The sequence below is a fragment of the Tiliqua scincoides genome, chromosome 4 (genome assembly GCF_035046505.1).
Source record: "Tiliqua scincoides isolate rTilSci1 chromosome 4, rTilSci1.hap2, whole genome shotgun sequence".
In the NCBI taxonomy this organism is placed as follows: Eukaryota; Metazoa; Chordata; class Lepidosauria; order Squamata; family Scincidae; genus Tiliqua; species Tiliqua scincoides.
Genome location: NC_089824.1, coordinates 175,337,813 through 175,358,607, shown reverse-complemented (window position 1 = coordinate 175,358,607; position 20,795 = coordinate 175,337,813). Strand labels below are relative to the sequence as shown.

At 45.0% G+C, this 20,795-nt stretch overlaps 1 protein-coding gene across 4 annotated transcripts in view; it reads right to left on the bottom strand.

The window, feature by feature from the left end:
* Positions 1 to 20,795, bottom strand: part of SOX13 (SRY-box transcription factor 13) — a 77,699-nt gene that overhangs the window by 21,372 nt on the left and 35,532 nt on the right. For 3 of the 4 annotated variants that reach the window (XM_066625743.1, XM_066625746.1, XM_066625744.1), the window contains exons 2-9: positions 11,959 to 12,166; positions 9,684 to 9,789; positions 9,388 to 9,474; positions 7,985 to 8,157; positions 5,356 to 5,424; positions 4,442 to 4,556; positions 3,294 to 3,376; positions 3,049 to 3,208 (exon numbers count right to left, since the gene is read on the bottom strand). In XM_066625743.1, the coding sequence (XP_066481840.1) occupies positions 3,049 to 3,208; positions 3,294 to 3,376; positions 4,442 to 4,556; positions 5,356 to 5,424; positions 7,985 to 8,157; positions 9,388 to 9,474; positions 9,684 to 9,789; positions 11,959 to 12,165 (1,000 nt within the window). In that variant the 5' untranslated portion in view covers position 12,166. The remainder of the gene's footprint in view (positions 1 to 3,048; positions 3,209 to 3,293; positions 3,377 to 4,441; positions 4,557 to 5,355; positions 5,425 to 7,984; positions 8,158 to 9,387; positions 9,475 to 9,683; positions 9,790 to 11,958; positions 12,167 to 20,795) is intronic. The other variant, XM_066625745.1, reaches the window with a different exon arrangement.

Sequence of the window (20,795 nt, the reverse complement as noted above, 5' to 3'; positions counted from 1 at the left end):
CTCCCAGTTCCAGCAATCTACATCTGTGGTTTTCTAAAGCACCCAGTTGACCTTCCCTTAGAACCAAAAGACAGTTTTCAGCGCATCAGAAAAAGAAAGATTCAGTTATCTTATGTCTGAAGTTATCATGAAACTGCAGAGACCACTCCTCTGATCCAAAATACTTGAGATGAAATCTTTGTGCTCTCCACCACTTTGTCTGTAAACACTAACACTCTTGGTTCTGCATTTGCAATAATGAATGCTAATAAGAATTCTCCAGCTTCTATAAAAATGCATTTGAAAGGGGGGGAAATGAACCTTTACCATTCTAATTTTGACCATAGCAGAGTGGTTAGCAAGTAACCAATTCACATTTTAGTGTTCAAATTAATATGCCTGGAGAGTGAAATTACTTTTCCCATGACATCTCCCTATCCAGAGCCAGAACCAAAACTCCCATAAGCAGGTAGTAATGGAAATAATCATTGACATATGATGTTTAAATTACTGGCAGCCTGGATGGTACATTAACACATTTAAACTGGGCAGGTTGACTTCTGTGTCCAGTGCAACAATGCCATACAGCAGTGGTTCTCAAACTTACCAGGAGATTTACTCCCGTGATAAGTCTTTGTGGGGGTGGGGGCGGGGGCAGCAAAGCGATCCCCAGGATCACGCCCCTGTGGGGCAGGGCTGTTTTTCAACAAACCATATGTGCTCCCAGGGTCCAGGGGGTGTGGGGACTCCGCGGAGTGCTTGCAGGGCTCTCTGCAGCTTTTAAACAGTGAAAGTTCCAAGCGCAACGAAAACAGAAATTCCACTTCCGGTTTAATCGCACTTGGAATTTTCACTGTCTAAAAGCCGTGGAAAGCCCCGCAAGCGCTGTGCGGGGCTCCCCACACCCCCTGGACCCTGGGAGCACATATGGTTTGTTGAAAAATAGCTCCCCCCACAGGTGCGCAATCCTGGGGATCGCTTTGCTGCTTTCCCCCTGCCCCCGCCCCTTAAAGGGAACAGGGCATCTTTACACAAGCTGGTGGGTTGCAACCCACCAGTCTGAGAACCACTGCCATGCAGGAAAACAATCCCTGAGGTAGTTTTGGATCTGGCCCCTATGCCACCCCAGGGCACATGACTGCAACATGCTGCCGCTCCCCCTCCACAACATGCTACCCCCCCAGGTGATTCACCCAGCCATGCGGAGCCTCGTGCAATGTTCCCAGGTGCTCTGATAGCCTTCTGAGGTCTGTGAAGCACCGTTAAACAGTACTTCTAGTTTTTGTTGGAAAACCGGAACTACTGTTTTAATGGCACTCCAGAGGCCTCAGAAGGCTTTCAGATTGCCCAGGGTTGCAACATGGGGCCTCCCCGGCTTGTGGAACAACTTCAGAGGGCGGATGGAGGTGACAGCGGTGACACAGTGGGGGCCACCCTTACAGGCATGGCGCCTGGGGCTTTTGCGACCCCCCCCCAAGACCGCCACTGCCCTGAGGAATGCTGTGTTCAGATCCTTCCCAAATACAGGAATGAGTGAAATTCTTTTTTCCTGAAAGGATCAGGAGAGTAAGATAATTTTGAGCCCAAACCTATGCATGTCTACTCAGAAGTAAGTATCATTTTAGTCAATGGAGTTTACTCCCAGGTAAGTTTGGATAGGATTGCAGCCTTAGCATGGTTATTGACTATGGCTGCAATCCTATCCTCACTTTCCTGGGAGTAAGTCCCAATGAACGCAATAGGACTTACTTCTGAGTAGACATGCATAAGACTGTGCCCTATGAGCTTCCACTAACTATACTCGTTATCTGCTAGGGTTCTGTTCTAGAACTCCTAATGGATTAAAAAAAAATCAACAGAAAAATAGATTTAAAGACCCACTTCCAGGTTTCTTGCCCCTCCATTGCTCCTAATGGAATAAGGTTGTGCCTCACATCTGCAGGGGTTTTATTCTGGGACTCCCTCCTGATACCATAAAATGTGTTAAATAAAAGCAGTTTAAAAAAATTAAAGAGTGCATCCCTTTACAATTGTGGTTTAAAAACAGCTTTTCTTACTATTGTAGAGAGGCAGTCAGCAATTAGAAATGCAAAGGACCCCCTGCCTTTCCCTGGCTCAGCTGAAGAATGGTATGATTGCTTGCATAGTTGTCTCTCTACAACAGTAAATAAAGCAGATTTTTTTTTTTAACTGTGATTTTAAAGAGATGCATTTTTCCCTTTCTCCAGGGATCAGCACATTCCTTCTCATTTGCAATGGCCATTCGTGTTGAGTCAAATCTGTGTATAAAATATCTGTGTATAACAGGGGTGCCCAAACCCCGGCCCTGGGGCCACTTGCAGCCCTCGAGGCCTCTCAATGCAGCCCTCCGGGAGTCCCCAGTCTCCAATGAGCCTCTGGCCCTCTGGAGATTTGTTGGAGCCCGCACTGGCTCGATGCAACTGCTGTCAGCCTGAGGGTAACTGTTTGACTTCTTGCAAGAGCTGTGGGATGAGGGCTTCCTCCACAGCTTACTGTTTCACCTCTGTGATGCTGTAGCAGCAGCAAAGGAAAGGCCAGCCTTGCTTTGTGCAAGGCATTTTATAGGCCTTGAGCTATTTCAAGACCTTCATTCACTCATATAAGTTCATCTTTAATATATCCGTTTATGTAAACTTATGTAAATTTATTCAAATTTTAAATTTAAATTAATTCCTTCCCCCCCCCGGCCCCCAGACACAGTGTCAGAGAGATGATATGGCCCTCCTGCCAAAAACTTTGGACACCCCTGGTGTATAACAAGGTTGGACCTGTAGTTCTAAGTCAACCAGATGAGAAATCATTTCTGTGCCACCTCAAAGGAAACAACAAGAGAAATCTCCATGTACCCTTTAGGTAGAGGGGAGGATACCAGAACCCAATGACAGAAAACATGAGCTACATGTAGAAGATCTTAGGTTCCATTCCAGGCATCTCCAGGTAAGGCTTGGGCTTGTTTGAAACCCTGGAGAGTCACTGCCAGACAATGTGGGTAGATGGATCAGTGGCCTGACTTGGTTAAGGCAGCTTCATGTATCTGTATAAACCTACCCAAAGGAAGGCTCGGAGGGCTGCTCTGAAGCTCCCGGGAAACTCCATGGTTAGTTGTAAGGGACTGGCAAGGACTGATCTTTAAATTAGGGGAGCTGGAGGCATTAGGGAGCTCAGAGACTTTGGGCTTTGCTGTTAAGTTCAGTGGCTGGGAAGATTCCTGAAAGAGAAAGAGAAAAGGAGGGTAGAACTGTATCCCCCACGGCTGGTTTGGGAGCCAACAAAGAAAACAGTAGGAGTTGAACCTGGATCTGCAGGTGGCCTGAGCTTGCAGGTGTCTTCAGTGCTGAAGGAGGGGGACTGTGCAGCAGCTGCATGGGGTACTCCACTACAGATGACACAGAAACAGAAGGACTGGTAGTGATGATGTGCAGTGTTAAGTATCATCCCAAATCTTTCAGCAACAACTTTCAGGGAACCATTAAACCCTAGGAAGCTTATATTAAGCATACTGTTATACACACCAGTCAGATCCATAGAAAATTATTTTGTTCAGCAATGAATCACAGTTCCCAAGTGAGTATCCCTGAACATTCAGAATCTGTATGTCTCCTTCACACTTTACACGTCTTCCCCAGCAATGTTTTCCTTCACATTTTATATCTTGCCCTTTACATGTTCCCCTACATGTTTACCCTGAGAGTAAATTGGCTCTTACAGCACAGTTCTATGTAGGATTCAGCTGTTGTGTGGAATGGTTTGCGACAGAGGAACACAGTTTCACTGTCACAAAATGGTTGCCAAAAGTGCGCAGAGTGCTTGGTCAGCAGCCATTTTGGGAGTGCTGCCACAAGAGGTGGCAGCACTCTGCATCCACCGAAGGACCCTGCCATGTGCCAGAGCAAGTAAAGCAGTGGCAAAGGTGAGTGGGGAGGAGATGAAAATAAGGGGAGGGAGGAAAAATGGGGGCAGGGAGGCTGTGGGGAGGGGTGGATCTAGCAATATGGCACGTACTGGATCCTGTCCTCTCTTTTTGCAGCCTCCCTACTCCTTTCTTCTCTCCAAACTTGAGCCAGGTACAGAGCTGGCACAGGTTCGAGAAGACCCAACGAGGAGTGGGGCTCTTATGGGGGTAAGGAGGAATCATTCCTCTTTCCCTTCTGAAGCCTCCAATTGCCTGCCCCCCCCCCCGATACAATGCACTCCTTTTGCATGTGGTTGCAACTGGAGAGAGAGGAAGAAAAAGATATTATTACTATTTACTATGCTTTTTAAAATCAAAATCTAAGGAACCAATGTATTGAGCCTATGGATTGGTGCAGTGCCACAGACTTCAATGTTTGCAGCTCTTAGTTGTCTTTCAAAGACAACAGCACAAATACACCCAGGAAGACTATTATGAGTAATGGCCCATAATGTCCCATAATTTCACATTTTCATGGTTTCTTCATACCTGGTTTACAAGGGATTGGCTGTATGGGAAGAGTAATTTGAGGATCTGGAGTGACAGGAAGAGGCTGGTGGCTGGGAGGAAAGGCTGGAATCATTACATAGGGCATGTTGAGCTGCTGAAGAGAAAAGAGGAAAGGAAGTGGGAAGCAGAGGATAGAGAGATAGAAACAGTCAAATACACATGTAACAGGTATAGCACCACTCATCCTGAACAGATATCATTGGCTCATTTGAGCCACCCCTCCCTCTGCCCACCCCTGACTCATTCAACCCACTTCCTGCCTCCCTCCAAACTCCTGTGTGGGCTTACCTGCTCTGGTGGATCATCATGGTGGGGAGTAGACCACTCCAGCCTCTCCACCAGCGGGCCTTAAGTGCGCACCAGCAGAGGCTGCTTTGCATCTGCTGTAGAGCAGCCACCGCTGGTGCAATGCCAGTTATGCCGGTAGGAGAGAGGAATAGGATTGGGCCATAAGGCTCACATTTAAGTAATAGGAAAGTAAGTCCTATTGATTCCACTGGAACTTTACGAAGATAAGAGGCTTGGGCTGCAGTCCGATACATTACTTGCATGTAAGCCCCACTGAACTTAAGTGTGGAAGCCCCATTGAACTTAGTAGGATTTACTTTTCAGTAGACATGTATCTTAGGTTTTCCAATGTAAGCATTTTTCTCTCTACATGTCTTTCTCTTTCAAACATATTTAATTCATTATTTTTTTTAAAAGCATACATAAAGAGCTGCTATGTAAAAAAAATTTTAACGCTCAGCCTTTGTGTGACCAGCCTCACTCCAGTCACACAGAGAACCAATGCCTTACCTCCCAAATTTTCCAACTAATCCACCTGACTGAGCCAAGCTTTCGTGCTATGTTTTGTGCTATGCCCAGAGGAAAAAAGGGGGCTCCTTTCTTACCTGGATCTGCTGCTGCAATAGGTTGATCTTGTGCTGCTGCTGGATGAGCTGTTGTTGTTGCTTAGCAATCTGCAAGAGGGAAAGGTAAGGAAAACACTAATGTGACTTTCTCTCCAACTGAGGGCCACCTGGGCAGCATGGTTCACCACTACATTTTCACTCAGGTGTTCACTCTCCCATGGAGAACAAAGGCATGAGGACTCTCCAGGAGTGCACCTATTTAGCCTTGTCCTGGCTAATGGCCCATCCCCTTAGCCCAGCCCTCCATATGCTCAGGCACTTGTTTGCCACAATGAATGCGGAATCCAAGAAGAGCTTTTCCAGGTGACTGAAACCCTGGAATGCTGCCACTCAGGGTAGACAATGGCTATATAGACCGGTGATCTGATTCAGTATAGGACAGCTTCATGTGTATGTTTTTCTTTTAGCCTTCTTAGGTACTTCTTCATATTCATTACTATGGAGAGTCTCCCAAGGCTGGCTAAAGCCAATTGAACCAATTGCTGCCAATTTGACTAATTGGTCCCAGTTGGGCCCCACCAGTGATGTAGCTTAGGCATCTGACATTCAGGGCCCAAAAATTTTTAACACTTCCATACCCCCATAACACCCTCCCCCCAGGCTTCAGAAAGCCTGCTAGAGGCCTTAGAAAGCCACTTCTGGTTCTCAGCAACAACCAGAAGTGCTTTTCTTAGGCCTCCAAAAGGCACTCCCTTCACAGCCCTCAAGGCGTGATTGCCAGGGCAACAGACCCCCAACCCTCCCTTAGCTATGCCACTGACCCCCATGCCTAAAGGGCCCCAGTGCTAGGGTAATCTACTCTAGTATTGTCAAATACACACAAAGACCCAGTTTTTGAGATCAATTCAAAACCATGGAGGTTTGCTATTCCCTTCCCTAAATTTGATGAGCACTTCAGATGAAGCAAGCTCTTGCTTTTGCCTGAAAAGGCTCATGCTACAATACACTAGGTGGTCTTTATGGTGTCACTGGACTCTTTGGTCTTCTTTGTTGAAACAGACTCATACGTCTGGACTCTTGTTTTCAAAAAGGTGTCCCCTTTCTGGTTCTTGGACTGTGGATTGCAAAGGATTCTACAGTGCAAGCAGCTTGTTCCAGTCTGAGAAAGATGCCCAGCCTTTCATAATTTGCACACTGTTGTTAATTATGGACAATATTTTGTTTTTCAGTGTCAGAAATATGGTAGCTGTCAAACTTCAGTAGTTTGAAGTTTGTTGCACTTGAAGCACAATCCTATGCATGTCTACGCAGAAGTAAGTCCCATTATAGTCAATGGGACTTACTTCCAGGAAAGTGTGGATTGGGCTCTCAGTCTTTCATAGAACTACTCAGAAAAATTGACCTGAAAAATGGGAACATGAACTTAAAAAAAATAAATCTCAATTTATAGATTAAGAGTAGAAAAAACAAGGACTTTTAAAGCTTTCCTCCCTAGTCCATATCCTTTCAGTTTCTCTCTATATTTCCACATACCACAAACATCATTTTTGTTACTGTAAGCATGTTTTGTAAGCTGCCTGGAGATCAACTGAGATGAAAGGCATGGCATAAATGAAAACAATAATTTATTGTGTTGTTTGTTTCATTGCACTCTGCATTAAATTACCTTTCCAATGATATATAACATGATGGTATTATTCATTCCAATCAAGATTTTCACAATTTTGGTCACTAGTGTCAAGCTCAGCTTGTTGCCCCCCTAAAGCTTGATGCCCGGCGCAGCTGCTACCCTCTGCACCCCCTTAGCTACACCACTGACAATAAATACATAGATAAGTAACCACAAGAACGAGAATCCCACTTTTATATGGGCATCTCAGGATTCCAACAAGCAACCAGGGGGCACATAGAAATCAATACTCCCAGACGCATGAATGTGGCTCAGAAATCACTTAAAGTGGTCTCGGCAGCACTTTACAGCTGTTACAATTCTATGGACTATCCAGTGACTCTATTAAAAATTCATGTTGTTTCTCTTAAGCAGTTTGTGGATTGACATTTATGCATGTTGGGAAAAGGGAGGATTTTCACTCATTGCTGGAAAATAGTTACCTGTCAATAAGTGATAATAAGAAAATGTAACCAGACCCGAAATGTTTTCAAGAAGTCTATAATTGTAGCCATCAAATAAGCTTAACTCTGACTTTCTCTATCACTCTGCAACAGCCATGTGATTGGAAACCCAGTCCTGCCTTTTAAATTCAGGGTAGCCCCCTTGTATCACCATAATGTAACACAAACATTATATGGGCTTTGCACCCTGTTCTGCTTTAGTGGTTAATGTTCCACTCTAAACGTACATTTGAATTGCACATTAGGAAAGTATTCGGTCTTGGGGTTTTTGCAGCAGGTCATAAGGGTGGCCCCAGCCTCACAACTCAAGGGGATTCCCATACCACTGTATGGGGAGGAAGCTTATTTGCTGTTATCTCTTAAATTACATGAATTGAGCCCTTCAGTTCTAGTAGACCAAAGACAGAACTGACAGAAAAGGATCCTTTTCAAGGTCACATGCTGTCTCCAAAGTTGCAGCCTGTCACCTTCTGAAGACCTATCCTAAAGTCTAGGAATAGAAAACAAAATCCTAGAGCAGTGTCCTGGGGCCTACCTGTTCCTGCTGCTGCCGGGCCAGCTCCATCTGCTGCTGCTGCTTCTCAAACAACATAGCAGCCATGTTCTTCTGCTCTGAATGGGCGGTCAGCAGCTGGTCCCTCAAGGTAGACAGCTGGTTAATCATAACCAGCAGCTGCAACTCCTTCTCTGCCAGACTTTCTTGGGTTCCTGGGACAAGCAAAAGTCCAAGAAACAAAGAGGGGAGACAGGGTGGTGAGATCTAGGGCTGCAACATGTAGTCCACAAATTGCCAAGTCTGGTTAATTTTGAAAAACTTTGATTAATCTAAAAAGTCTCTCAATTCATGAGACAGCAGATTTTGGGGGGGAAAAATTGGTCAGCTTCCACCAGGATGCCACATTCTTGTGAGATGATGAAGAACCACAGGATGCATGCAGAGTTTGCCATGCAATATTTAGACAGAGGGAGGGAAGCACCAGTAAGGAGGTTGGCTGAAGGACTTGCTCCAAGGCAAGGACTTGTCCACCAAAGCTGAGAGGGGAGAGAAGGAAACCAGGTCCTTCGGAAACCCCCCCCCCCCACCTTGCCAGGGCTGAGGCAACATGGAAGGGCTGCAGTCAGGAAGCAAGAGACTGGGATACCACCCAAGAATGAATAAAATATTTCTTGTTTTATTTTAATCTTAATTAATTAATCTTGTTTTATCTTGCATGCAGATGCATGCATTTTTAACCAATGGATTAATCTATTTAAACTCAATCCAGATTTCTGGAATCAGGTGACAGCCCTAGTGAAATCCCATGTGACCAGTTCTTGTGAATTAGAGGTGGGTGAAAACGGTTTTTTCCACAGATTTTTGTGTTTTTCAAAGTTAGAAGTGTAGAGAGCAGTGTTACGTGTTTTTACTCCAAGGAAACATTTTTATAAATTATAATTATAAATTATAATTATAATTGCTTTAAAAGTGTGCTAGGTATATGTGGTCTAGTGTCAGCAGATGCAGCCACATGCATGGAGAGGTGTTAGAGAATATGTAGAGGTGTCAAACAGTTTTATAGCTTTGCAGATTGGGTTTCTTTCTTTCTTTTTTTACACAAAAAATGAGAAGTACAGACAGTAGTGTTATGTGTTTTTATTTCATTATCCCTGAAAAACCCACCTTAGTCAATAATGCCAGAAAGGTTAGTTCCCAACAAAGGTCACAAGGTATATTAGCTGATGGTGAACAGTCATTGTTTTTGCTTCCTTGTAATGAAGCTATACTATCCAAGGTCAGACAACATGAATGTGATGGTGCGATGACAGTGGAGTTCCCATTTAATGCAACTGGGACAGAGAACAGAGCGGCAACTATTGCAATACTTGCTCTTGCCCGATATCAGTTCCGCTCTTTTGGCCTGGGTTGGGCCCTAAAGCAGCCCTAATCACACTGCTCACCTTTGACCTCTTTGGATTCCATGGGACTTTTCCCCAGAAGTCTTTCTTTCCAGTCACTTGATAGTAACTTCTCAATGGTCGGCATTACTGTTGCAACAAGGGTGGAGAAAATGAGGTGGGTTCATGGATTAGAATGAGCAAGTTTCTGAAAACATTTAAAACAATGCATCAACAAGAGGGTATAATACAAACTCTTAACGGTTCAAGGAGCAGAAACCCAGAACGATGATCTCTTCACAGAAAGGAAAAAAAAAGTGCCACACCAAACAACAATGGCTGTGAATCATCCTTCCTACCTTCCTTTAAATTTTTGCTGAAATCCAATTTTTCCCGGTTGTTAACAGCAGAATCAAACACAGAGTTCCTAGAATCTAATGGTTTGTCCACTGGAGATCCAGATTCCTGAAAGAGAGAGAGCCTTTGTCAATCACCAGCAGTCTTCAAGAAATTAAAACAGGAAGGGCAACAGGTAAGCTGATCTTCATGAAGTCTTCCTTCTGTACAAGACCTGTCCATGCATCCTCTAATAAATGCCCAGCAGCCCTGCTCAGTGAGTCCATGTAGTTTAATACTTGAGGAAACCAACAGAAAGATTTCACATGTCTGCCTTCTATCCCCTGCCCCAAAGAATACTTTTCAACTCAGAAAATATGGAAATAATCCATTCCCAGCAATGGGGTACAGATGCCTAAATTAAGAAAGAGGAAAAAAAGACTAAAACGCAATGAACTGAGTAAACATGGGGTGTTTTTTTTGGTTTTTTTAAAGGAAGAATAAATATCAAATAATGATGTTGTACCAAACATGCCAAACCATGGTTTAATCATGGTTTAGCTAACAATTGTAAGATTCTGGTATGCACACTTCCTCTCTTCTTTGTGCACAAGTGGAGGAAGTTTTTAATTGCTGTTTGTGATTTAGAACAGGGGTCTTCAAAATCAGGCTAGGGGCCAAATGCAGCCTGTGGCGAGCCTCTGTCTGGTTCACTGCCAACCTCTGGCCTCCTGAGAGCCTCTGGCCCACCTGACTGAAAACAAACAGAGCTGTGCTCTGGTCGCATCTGGAGAGTGTTCTGAGGGCTGGGGAGGCTGAGTGCAGCCTCCCTGGCCCTCAGAATGCCTTTTAAAGGCCTAAGAACATCACTTCCTGGTTTTCCTAAAAAAAATTGAAGTAACTTTTTGTGCTCTCTGAAGGTCTTAGGTTTTCTGAGAGTCAGGAATATATTTAAGTAAGCTGCTTAGGAGGTGGGGGAATGAGGGTCCATTTGAGTGTGTGCTTTATTTCTGTGTTGTGTGTTGGTTCTTGGAGAAATCCTGGAACTTTGAGCCCATTCATTCATTCAAGTTCCATCTCTAATGTATTTATTTAAATTTTATATTTAAAATTTATTTTTCTTCCAGTCCCTGACACTGTGCCAGATATTTGATGTGGCTCTCTGACTTGAAAAGTTTGGAGACCCCTGATTTAAAACAAAATAAAAAGGGACTTGCCATTGTGTCCAAATTCATGAATCTCATTTTCTTCTAACAACAAGTTAAAAGTAAGCTACGCTTATTCATCTACAATGCAAACTTAATATAATGAATGTCATTATACCACAGTTTCGCATATAACATGGGGATGCTATTTATATCCTAAGGCGGATATAAATGTTCGTTTCAGCTTCACTTATCATGCAAGTAGTTTGTAATTCGGGTGTTGAAGTTGTCCTCCAACACCCACATTTTATCGAGGTTGCACTGCATTGTATTTATATACTGCCTTTCTGCCCCAAATTCGCATCTAAACCACACATATGAAAACTTCCTCCCCTTGCATGCAAACAGGAGGGGAGAGAGAATGCAAGCCAGACATCTGAATCAGGCATGTATGCAGAAAAGCTATGGACAGAAACACTCTAGGCTTGCTATTCTGACTCGCAATGGCTCTCCAAGTTCCCAGGCAGAGGCATTTCCCATCCTGGCATCCGAGATATTTTACAGCCCAAGTCTATGGGCATTTTATGACAGCAGGACTAGTGTCCCTTGTCATAAAAGGCCCATATATTGTGCAAAGTGCTAGGCTATTTCAAACTGCTGCCACAAAGTGGCTGTGGCTACAGACCCCGCATGGTGCTAGGGTAGGTTACAGCAAAGGCTAGGGTGTGTCATGGGAGGGGATGTGGGGGGAAGGGAAGGGCAGGGGGCATTTAAGGGGAGGATACTCAAGGTAGTGACTTGCATCCTATCCCTCAAACCCCTCCTCAGAATGCTCTCAGCTCTCCTCAAACTTACACCAGCAAAATGGATGGTATGGGTCGGAGGAGACACACAGTTAGACTGTAGGTTTAAATGAAGGTAAGTAAAAAAAATTTTTACTTCTGGTTTGCCTTCAGACCACACACACGCACGCTCACCCTTTTGGCCCATGCTGCATACATAGAAGGGAACAGGATTGGGCTATTAATTGCAAATGCCAGAGATTTAACCTCAGAGCTTATGCATGCAAAGCATGTGTTCTACCAGTGATGTGCACTGAGAGAGAAAGAGGCCTGCAGGTAGGCAGGACTGAACCCGAGAGACATTGCCTCACCTGTGGCAGAGTCTGGGGATTGATGACTTCACTCAGTGGAAGTGGCGATCCGTCTGGCTTATCAGACCCAGTTGTAGTGCTTGTTGCCTCCTGCTGTGTAGACTTGTAGCAGTTCTCGTTCTTCTCTTCTGTTTTAATGGTGCAGTTCACCATGTTCCCAACTCCATTGAGCTCCAGCTGAGGAGAGGCAGGGCTCCTCATGGACATCCTGTGGGGGGGGGGGAGAGAGAGAGAGAGAGAGAGAGAGAGAGAGAGAGGTTAGCATGATAAAAGGGGGTGGACCAGTCACTCACGCCAAATTCACCTCAGCTTTGCAAGGGCTTTGCAAACATGGTTTCTTGTGGGCAGGCTAAAAGGATAAGTAGATGGTGTCCTCCTTCCTGAAACTTTCGGAGCCATTCTCCTCATGATTCAACTCCAGAGTGAAGTTGGCCTCCAAAAGAGATTGTAGTTATTTATTTATTTATTTATTTAAAAGCAAACAACCCATTTCACCGTATGCTCAAGGCAGCCAAGAATTAAAACAACAATACGGTACAAAAGAAATAACATTAGAATAGTGCAGCTCTGAAAACTCCAATCCCAAAACAAAAACAGGACTAACAGTCTATTAAGTCCCAAAAGCAAAATTAAAAAAAGAGGTCCATTGCATTTTTTGCCCTGAAAGTTAAAAGGGAGAAATTCTGATTTTAAAATCTTGGGGCTACCGTAGTTAAAGCCCCTTCCTCTCTAAGGGCCCAATCCTGAGCTGTGCGTGTTGGCTCACTGCCAGTATGCACTGTCGCAAACATGCCATAAGGTGGACAGCACCAGTTGGAGGCTGCTGGTCTACCACCCAGCCCTCACTTTGAGCATCAGGCAGCGGAGAGGTAAGCTGGGGCAGGGGGAAGTGGGGAGGAGACATTCTGGGGCGGGCAAAGGGCGAGGGAAAGGTGTGGCAGGGCAGGGAGCGAGGTGGGTGAGCTCCGCCAGATCTGGAGCCCCGTGTCAGGCCGCGATCTCTACATGAGGTATCCTTACGCTGTGCCAGCTAAATAGCTGACACAGAGTCAAGTAGCCCCATTGCGGGGCTGCTTCCCTTACTCGGAGAAAGGGGACAAATGGTCCCTTCTCCCAATGAGCTGCCACCAGCTATCTGGTGTGCTTGGGATGCCACGGCAGCCCCACACGCCAGGCAGCTCAGAGACAGCTGTTAGAGACAAAATAGGGCCTTGTCTCCAAGTCTACGTAAGTGCATGAAAAGGAGCTCACATGGGGAGAGGTGCTCTTCTTCATAGGACAGGTTGAATATGTATGTGATTCATAAGAACATAAAAAGAGCCCTGCTGGATCAGGCCAAAGGCCCATCCAGTACAGCTTCCTGTATCTTACAGTGGCCTACCAGATGCCTCAGGGAACACACAAGACAAGTTACCTGCATCCTGATTCCACTCCTTTCCATGTGGCATTGTGGGGAAGCCTACTTCTAAAACCAGGAGGTCACACATACCCATCAGGCTTGTAACCTGGGATGGACTTTTCCTCCATAAAACTGTCCAATCTTCTTTTAAAGGCATCTAGGCCAGGGGTCATCACCACATCCTGTGGCAAGAAGTTCCACAGATTAGTTACACATTGGGTAAAGAAATATTTTCTTTTTCTTCACTTTTTGACTCCCACTATTGGTTAAGAGGTAAGCAACAGCATTCTGTACCAAAAGTAATAGCTGTGTCACCCTCAATAGGCAGCCCCAGAAGACTGTCATACAAATTGTCTTGAACAACAACACAGAGCATGTTGAAGCTTGGGTATAAGAGAAAATTCCAAGGATAAGAAAAAGTGAAAAAGACACTTTCTGAAGGTCAGTACACACATATCATGCACACTCTTTCATGTGTGGAAGTCATGTGAGGAAAAATGTCATGAGTGAGTCCCAAGAGGTGACTTTCCTGGGCTCTCTAAGGTCTCTCCGGATCAAAACGATGGCACCACAACCACACAGTGATTTTCTGGTCAATACTAAGACAACACAGGAGCAGAAGCACAAAGGTTTTAGGGGCAAGAGCGGCCCTTGCCACTGGCGAGCGCCACCATCACTGCCACTCGGAGCGCTGGAACAGCGCAGGGCAGTAATTACATAACAAACAAAGCCTGTCTCAAGCTGTGAATTAATCAAACTGCTGAAAATAAAACCTTCCTCTCAGGAACTTCAGATAAAAGAAATGAAAACAACAAGGCTGGCTGGGTAATGAAAAGCCAGCACACTGAATAGGGGACAAAAGGAAGTGGAACAATAGGGTGTTGGACAAAAGCAATAAAGTACAGGGAAGTGTGACAGCTGAACAATGGGGCACTGTGCACGCCAGAGTTTCTGATCTTAGCAGGGCTTTTTTATCTCGGTTCCCTGCCCTTCTCCGAACAAATCATTGTGCTTTGCAGGCTATTGGGTTTCCTTTGCTGCTTGTGCTTTGGCTGCTGCAGCCATTCCAGTCAGAAACCCGCGTCCTTCCATTTTCACCCAGGTACAGTTGTGTCCGTGCCGCAAGCCCACCAGAGGCCAAATAGATTCATCTTCTGGAAACAAAAGCCATCCATGTGTTGGCGAGGAACACTGATAAGTGACAGCAACTCAAACCCTCCCTCCCCAATGAAGCATGCCAACTGCCTTATGTAGGCTTGGGCTCTCATATCCAATGGCAACAAAGCAGGTTTCTCGGCCACTGTCATGATGCCGGCAGGGGAAAGCTCTTTTGGGCTTTATTTGCTGTGCCACACCATGTTTGAGGAACTTGGTGAAAAAGTCTGAGCATTATGTGGGATAATGTTTAAATTTCTTCTACTTGCAGAGCTATATTGCTGGAACTTGGCCAGATCAAAACCAAGTGAGAATACACTATAATAAAGATACTGGCAAACAGAATTTTTGTTGTCTTTTTTTTTTTTTTTAAAGTGTACTCAACACTCACACGAATTGTACTAATTTCTTCTAGGCCAGGGGTGCCCAAACCCCGGCCCTGGGGCCACTTGTGGCCCTTGAGGCCTCTCAATGTGGCCCTCAGGGAGTCCCCAGTCTCCAATGAGCCTCTGGCCCTCTGGAGATTTGTTGGAGCCCACACTGGCCCAACACAACTGCTCTCAGCTTGAGGGCAAATGTTTGACCTCTTGCGTGAGCTGTGGGATGAGGGCTCCCTCCACTGCTTGTTGTTTCATGTCTGTGATGCAGCAGCGGAAGCAAAGGAAAGGCCATCCTTGCTTTGTGCAAGGCCTTTTATAGGCCTTGAGCTATTGCAAGAACTTTATTCATTCATATAAGTTCATCTTTAATATATTTGTTTATGTAAACTTATGTAAATTTATTCAAATTTTAAATGTAAATTAATTCTTTTTCCCCCCCGGCCCCCGACACAGTGTCAGAGAGACAATGTGGCCCTCCTGCCAAAAACTTTGGACAGCCATGTTCTAGGCCATAGAGCAGATCAAGGGATTGCCAGGCTCAGCATTAGTGAATCATACTACTCAGTATTTACATAGAGTTTACAGAGCACGTACAGACAGCACTTCTCAAGACTCAGTAAAGCCTTATTATAACGTAGGTCAATACTATGATGTCCTTGTTACAGATATGGGGAGAGGGGAAAACAGAGGGCAAGACATAATGACTTGCCTAAGACTGGGTAACAAGTTAGTGGCAGAGATGAAATCTAAAGAAAACTTGAGAGTTGGGGGTGGTTTAGTGATTCAGGAGCTGGACGTAGACCTGGAAGATCCAGGTTCAAATTCTTGCTCAGCCATGAGGCTTCCTGGGTGGCCTTGGGTCAGTCACTATCTCTCAGCTTCACCTACCTCACAGGGATGTTGTGAGGGTAGAAGGTTAGGACAAAACAGGGGAGGAACGATGTACCCTGAGCTCCTTGGAGGAAGGGCATTTTGGGGCATTTGGTGGGCCGCTGTGAGATACAGGAAGCTGGACTAGATGGGCCTATGGCCTGATCCAGTGGGGCTGTTCTTATGGGCAGTATAAAAAAATGTTTAAAATAAAGCTCATTGTGTATCACTTTGCTGCTTTATGTTTTATGCATGTTGAGTGATGTTCTTGCCAATGAGTTTCTTGCTTCTTTTACAGTCCAATCCTGTGCTGCCCAGCACCAATGAAGCGCTTACAGCACTAGCACCAAGTGTTGCAAAAGAGCCATAAGGATGCCCAGTAGGACAGCCAAGGCTACAACCAAATCCTATACCCATCCCAATTCGTGGAGTTCAACATGGGTCTCCTTGGGTCTGCACCAGATCATTAGCTGGTACAGCTCTGAGTAGACCCATCTCACCAGGGCTCTACATAGGCTAAAAGGAACCAATGTTCCCTTACCCTGAGGATACCTCTGACTACTTCCCTGGTCCCAAAGGATACAGCGGTGGCCATTTTTGCACCACTGTACCGCTGAGCACAGGGAAGCTTAGGATTGGGCTGTTAATCATTTTTACTGCTGTTTATTATTTTTACATGTGTTGGGGGTTTGCTGTGATAGACTTTTAAAAACATTTACTCTTTATCCAGTGTTTCCCAAACTGTGGGACCCACTAGGTGGGTCATGAGCCAATTTCAGGTGGATCCCTATTCATTTCAATATTTTATTTTTAATGTATCAGACTTGATGCTATCATGGTATGTAATGACATTTGTGGAAATTACAAGCTCCTATGTATATTCTTTCAACAATGATAGTAAATGGGACTTACTCCTGGATAAGTGGATAGGATTGCAGCCTAGGATGGTTAAAAATGTTCCTGCTTGATGATGTCACTTCCAGTCATGATATCACTGATGTCATGATATGACAGGTTCTCATTCTAAAAAGTGGGTCCCAGTGCTAAATGTGTGAGAAACACTACTTTAGACTGTTTTTATGATAAAATTATATCTTTGATATTTTGTTAGCTGCTTTGGGCACTCATAACGTAGGGGAAAGGTGGACCACAAAAGTAATAAATAACCAGGGACTTTCCAGTTCACAGCCACTGCATGACAAATATCTCTCAGCAAACAGCAAAAATTTGAGAGTGACCATCATGCAACCACTGTACAAATTCTAGACCCCTCAGTATGACAGACAGTGCACATCTCAATTCCAGCGACATGCTACACTGCAAAACCATCAGCTGGCATCTAGATATGTCCTCTGACAAATGAGTGCTGATAAAGAACACTACACTACACTACACTACAACATTACAATAGTCAGCACAGGACGCTGCATAAGAAAATCATAAAGATAATATATTTTGTGCTCTCCATGAGCATGTTAAAGCTTGGGATGTGTCATTGGGCACCACATCCTTTCCAGTGTATTAACTGCACAATCCTATGCATGTTTGCTTAGAAGTAAACCCCACTGTTCAGTGGGGCTCACTCTCAGGAAAGTATGCAGAGGTTTGCAGTGTCAGCAAGCCATTATATGAGAGAAAATGGATGAAACCCATTGGAGAAAGATGGTCTTGGGTGCTCCACACATGATTTGCTACAGCAGAACAGTTTCCCTGCCAACTTCCCATGTATCCAATACAACCTATTGCCTCTTAGGCACATCTGACAGTTCCCTAAGAAATATGAAACTTGCAGGCTCATATATGCCAACCAGGAGTACATATTATATAAGAAGACAAGTCCAGCTGGGTCAGACCAAAGGTCCACCAGAGCCACAGTGCCGAGTCCCAAGTCTCTGTCCCCTTTGACTCGCCCATGAATCATAATGGGCAGCTGTCATGATTTGTCCAGAGCCATTTGTTTAGTCACTCAGACTTGAGTCCAAGTCTTCAAGAAACAAGTCAAGTTGTGGAACCAGCGGGGAAAAAAGCAAGCAAAGAGGCACATACACAAAACAGAGTTGCAAGCACACATAAAAGCCAGAACTGACTCAAGTGTATTTGAGTCTTTTCATTTTTAGGGTAAAACCCCTGAGTTCCAAGTCAGCGCCCAAGTTTTTGACATGCACAGCTTGAGTGCATATGAGTCATGAAAAATGTGTGTTTTCCCAACTTGAGTCCAAGTCATCCAAGTTGTGGCCCATCCCTGGAGCACTTCTATGGCAGCCCTAGCAAGAGCCTAGTATCCTCCTCAATAGACCGTGGGAGCAAAAGCAATGTAAAACTGCCTTACACAGGACACCAGATAAAATCACAACCCTGGCTAAAGTTATCTTACAAGAACAGCAAGGCCTGATGCCTAATGTTTGTCCAACCCCCATTAATTCTGATGGCAGAAGGTCTAGACTACCATTACTACCTTACTATTACATTGGTAATGCTGTTTTCCCCTCTCGCTTAGATCAGGAAGAAACCAACAATTTCCTCACAAACAGCAGAAAAAACTCAGCTGGATGTTTGTGTGGCTGTCAAGGGCTCTGAGGTTTGAAATGAAAGCATCACAGCTTGAGGATGGGGTGCAACCTATTAGGCCACAGGTTGTCTGCCCTTCTGATCAACAGAATATTACACTGGTTCTCATACTCTCTGGGAGAGTCTTTGTGGGGGCAGGGTGGAAAGCAGTGACGCAATCCCCAGAATCACACCACTGCAAGGGACATAGGTAACTTTTGAGTACTGTACTTTTCGCTCCATAAGACGCACCTGACCATAAAACGCACCTAGTTTTTAGAGGAGGAAAACTTACTTTTAAAGTAAGCCTGCCCTCCCCCTGTGGCGCCTGTGCAAATGAGGACCTTGCCCCCGGTGCGGACCTTGCCCCCAGTATTCGCTTTTTGGGGGGGGGAGTGCGTCTTATGGAGTGAAAAATACGGTAATTCAACCCAGTCCCTGCTGCCATCTGGTGGTGTGTGTGTGTGCGCAGGGAGCCCTGTGGAGCCCATGCCTCTAAACATTGGAAAAACTCAACTGTGATCTACTCCTTGTGATCACGAAACTAGAAGTAGGTCACAGTCATATTTTTCTAGTGTTTAGAGGTGCGGGGAGCCCTGTGGAGGGCTCTACAGGGCTCCCTGCGCCCTTCAGATGCAAACAGGTTCTGGGGTGAGTTACTAAAAAGCTCCTGCCCCAAAGCAGCATGATCCTGGGGATTGCATCACTGCCTTCCCCCTTTCTCCACCCCTTAAGGGGGCAACAGCAATGGTTCTCACGCTGGTGGGTCATGACCCTCCAGTTTGTGAACCACTGGAATATTATCTTCTGCCTGCTGCACTTTAAATTCAAACCTCCAGTTCAGGACCCAGCAACTGACCTCAACGACCGTGGACAGAAAAACACATCCTCCAGCTCTAGAATTTGACCACCTGCATTCTCAGTCTGGCACTGGCAGGGACACTAACGCACTGAGGGTGGGTGTTGAGCATGTGTGTGTCTTCCTATTACTATTACTGATGCACTAACAGTTTCTTTACCAAAGAAAGTTTCTTTACCCCCTTTCAGTGAAACTGAGGCCTGCTGTTCCTCAGGTGGTGTCAGTTAATGAAAAAGTAATTGGCATCAGTCATCCCAATACGTCAGTTAAACCTTCATACTAGAAGGATCCAAGTACATAATAAATTGGGGTTTTAGAAGCCGTCACTTGACTGCATTTCCAAATGCACTTCTGCCTGTGTATTCCTGTTGCCTGCAACTCAGAAGCCTCGAAGTAAAGATCAGTGTTAATGGCTGGCCCCTTTTTTGGATTCAAGGGATGCTGGCAGGAGAAACAAGCCCCCACCGCAGTAAATTCTGGGCAGAGGCCATCTTTCTCCAGTTATCATAAGATTCATTTTACAGAGGAGCTCAAAGAATGTGCCGAAGGTCAACGTCAGAGAAATATAAAAAGGATCTTCAGGGCACCCTGTCCTGCAAAGACACAATGAGCGGAGATGAAAATGAGCTGAGCAAAAAGAAACCCATGCGTTCCTTCCAGTCCTTATTACTTCAGAAAGCCTGCTGAATGCATAACCCCATTATGCCGAGGGGGAAAGAAAGCCATATTCTTCTTGCAGGTCTCGCTCACTCGTTCGCTCACTCGCTGGTATGTAGCCATGTAAGAGGGCTGCATTGTCATCCAGACAATGGGGGAATCAAGAACAATCAGTTGGTGGCGAGCTGAAAATGTATTCATTTTAAAAGAGCACACAAAGGGAAAGTTCCAATCCTCCGTTGGGTCAGATTCCTATTGTACTTAACCTTTTGGTACCACTGGAAGTTTACTATCAAAATGGGTCTGCTACTTTAATAGGTGACCGTCTGAAAGGGGACTCATTGTGTTTTTATTACATGGCTTGCTGAACAAAAATACAGCCAGTTATCTTGTTATAGGGCTTGTTCCAGCAATGGGTCCATTTCCCAGTCTAACAGGCTCAGGTAGTTATCTCCGGGGGTGGGGTGGGGTAGTTCTGAACAGCAAACAATGGAAAATGGGCACAAAGGGCCTAATACAGGGAAAATGTCTTCCTGTAATGGGACTTTTCTTTTAATATTTTCTTCTCTTGCATGGGGTGGGAGGGCTGAGTTAAGTCTGAAGTCATCTAACATGCAAGACAAAGAGAAGGGAATGTGACTGAGGCCAAGAATTTTTAGCAAGATTCACAGCAGAATGGATAGTGAAAGCTCCCAAAGGGTTAAGACTTTAACCTATTAAGGATATAAAGCTTTGCTTTTAAATATGTATTAAATAATTATTTCACAGTTATATCACACTTGCATGCAAATGACTTTAGGAAAATAATTTTTTCCCCACCAGGCAGCAACTCTGCAAAGTGAACCATTAATATCCCCAGATGGGCAGCCTGATCCTAAGTAGCACTGGTGCAGCAGGGCCACATGGCTTCGCTGTATCCATCGCTGGGAAAGAGCAGGCTGGAGGTCTCCTCGGGGTAAGGGGATGTTTT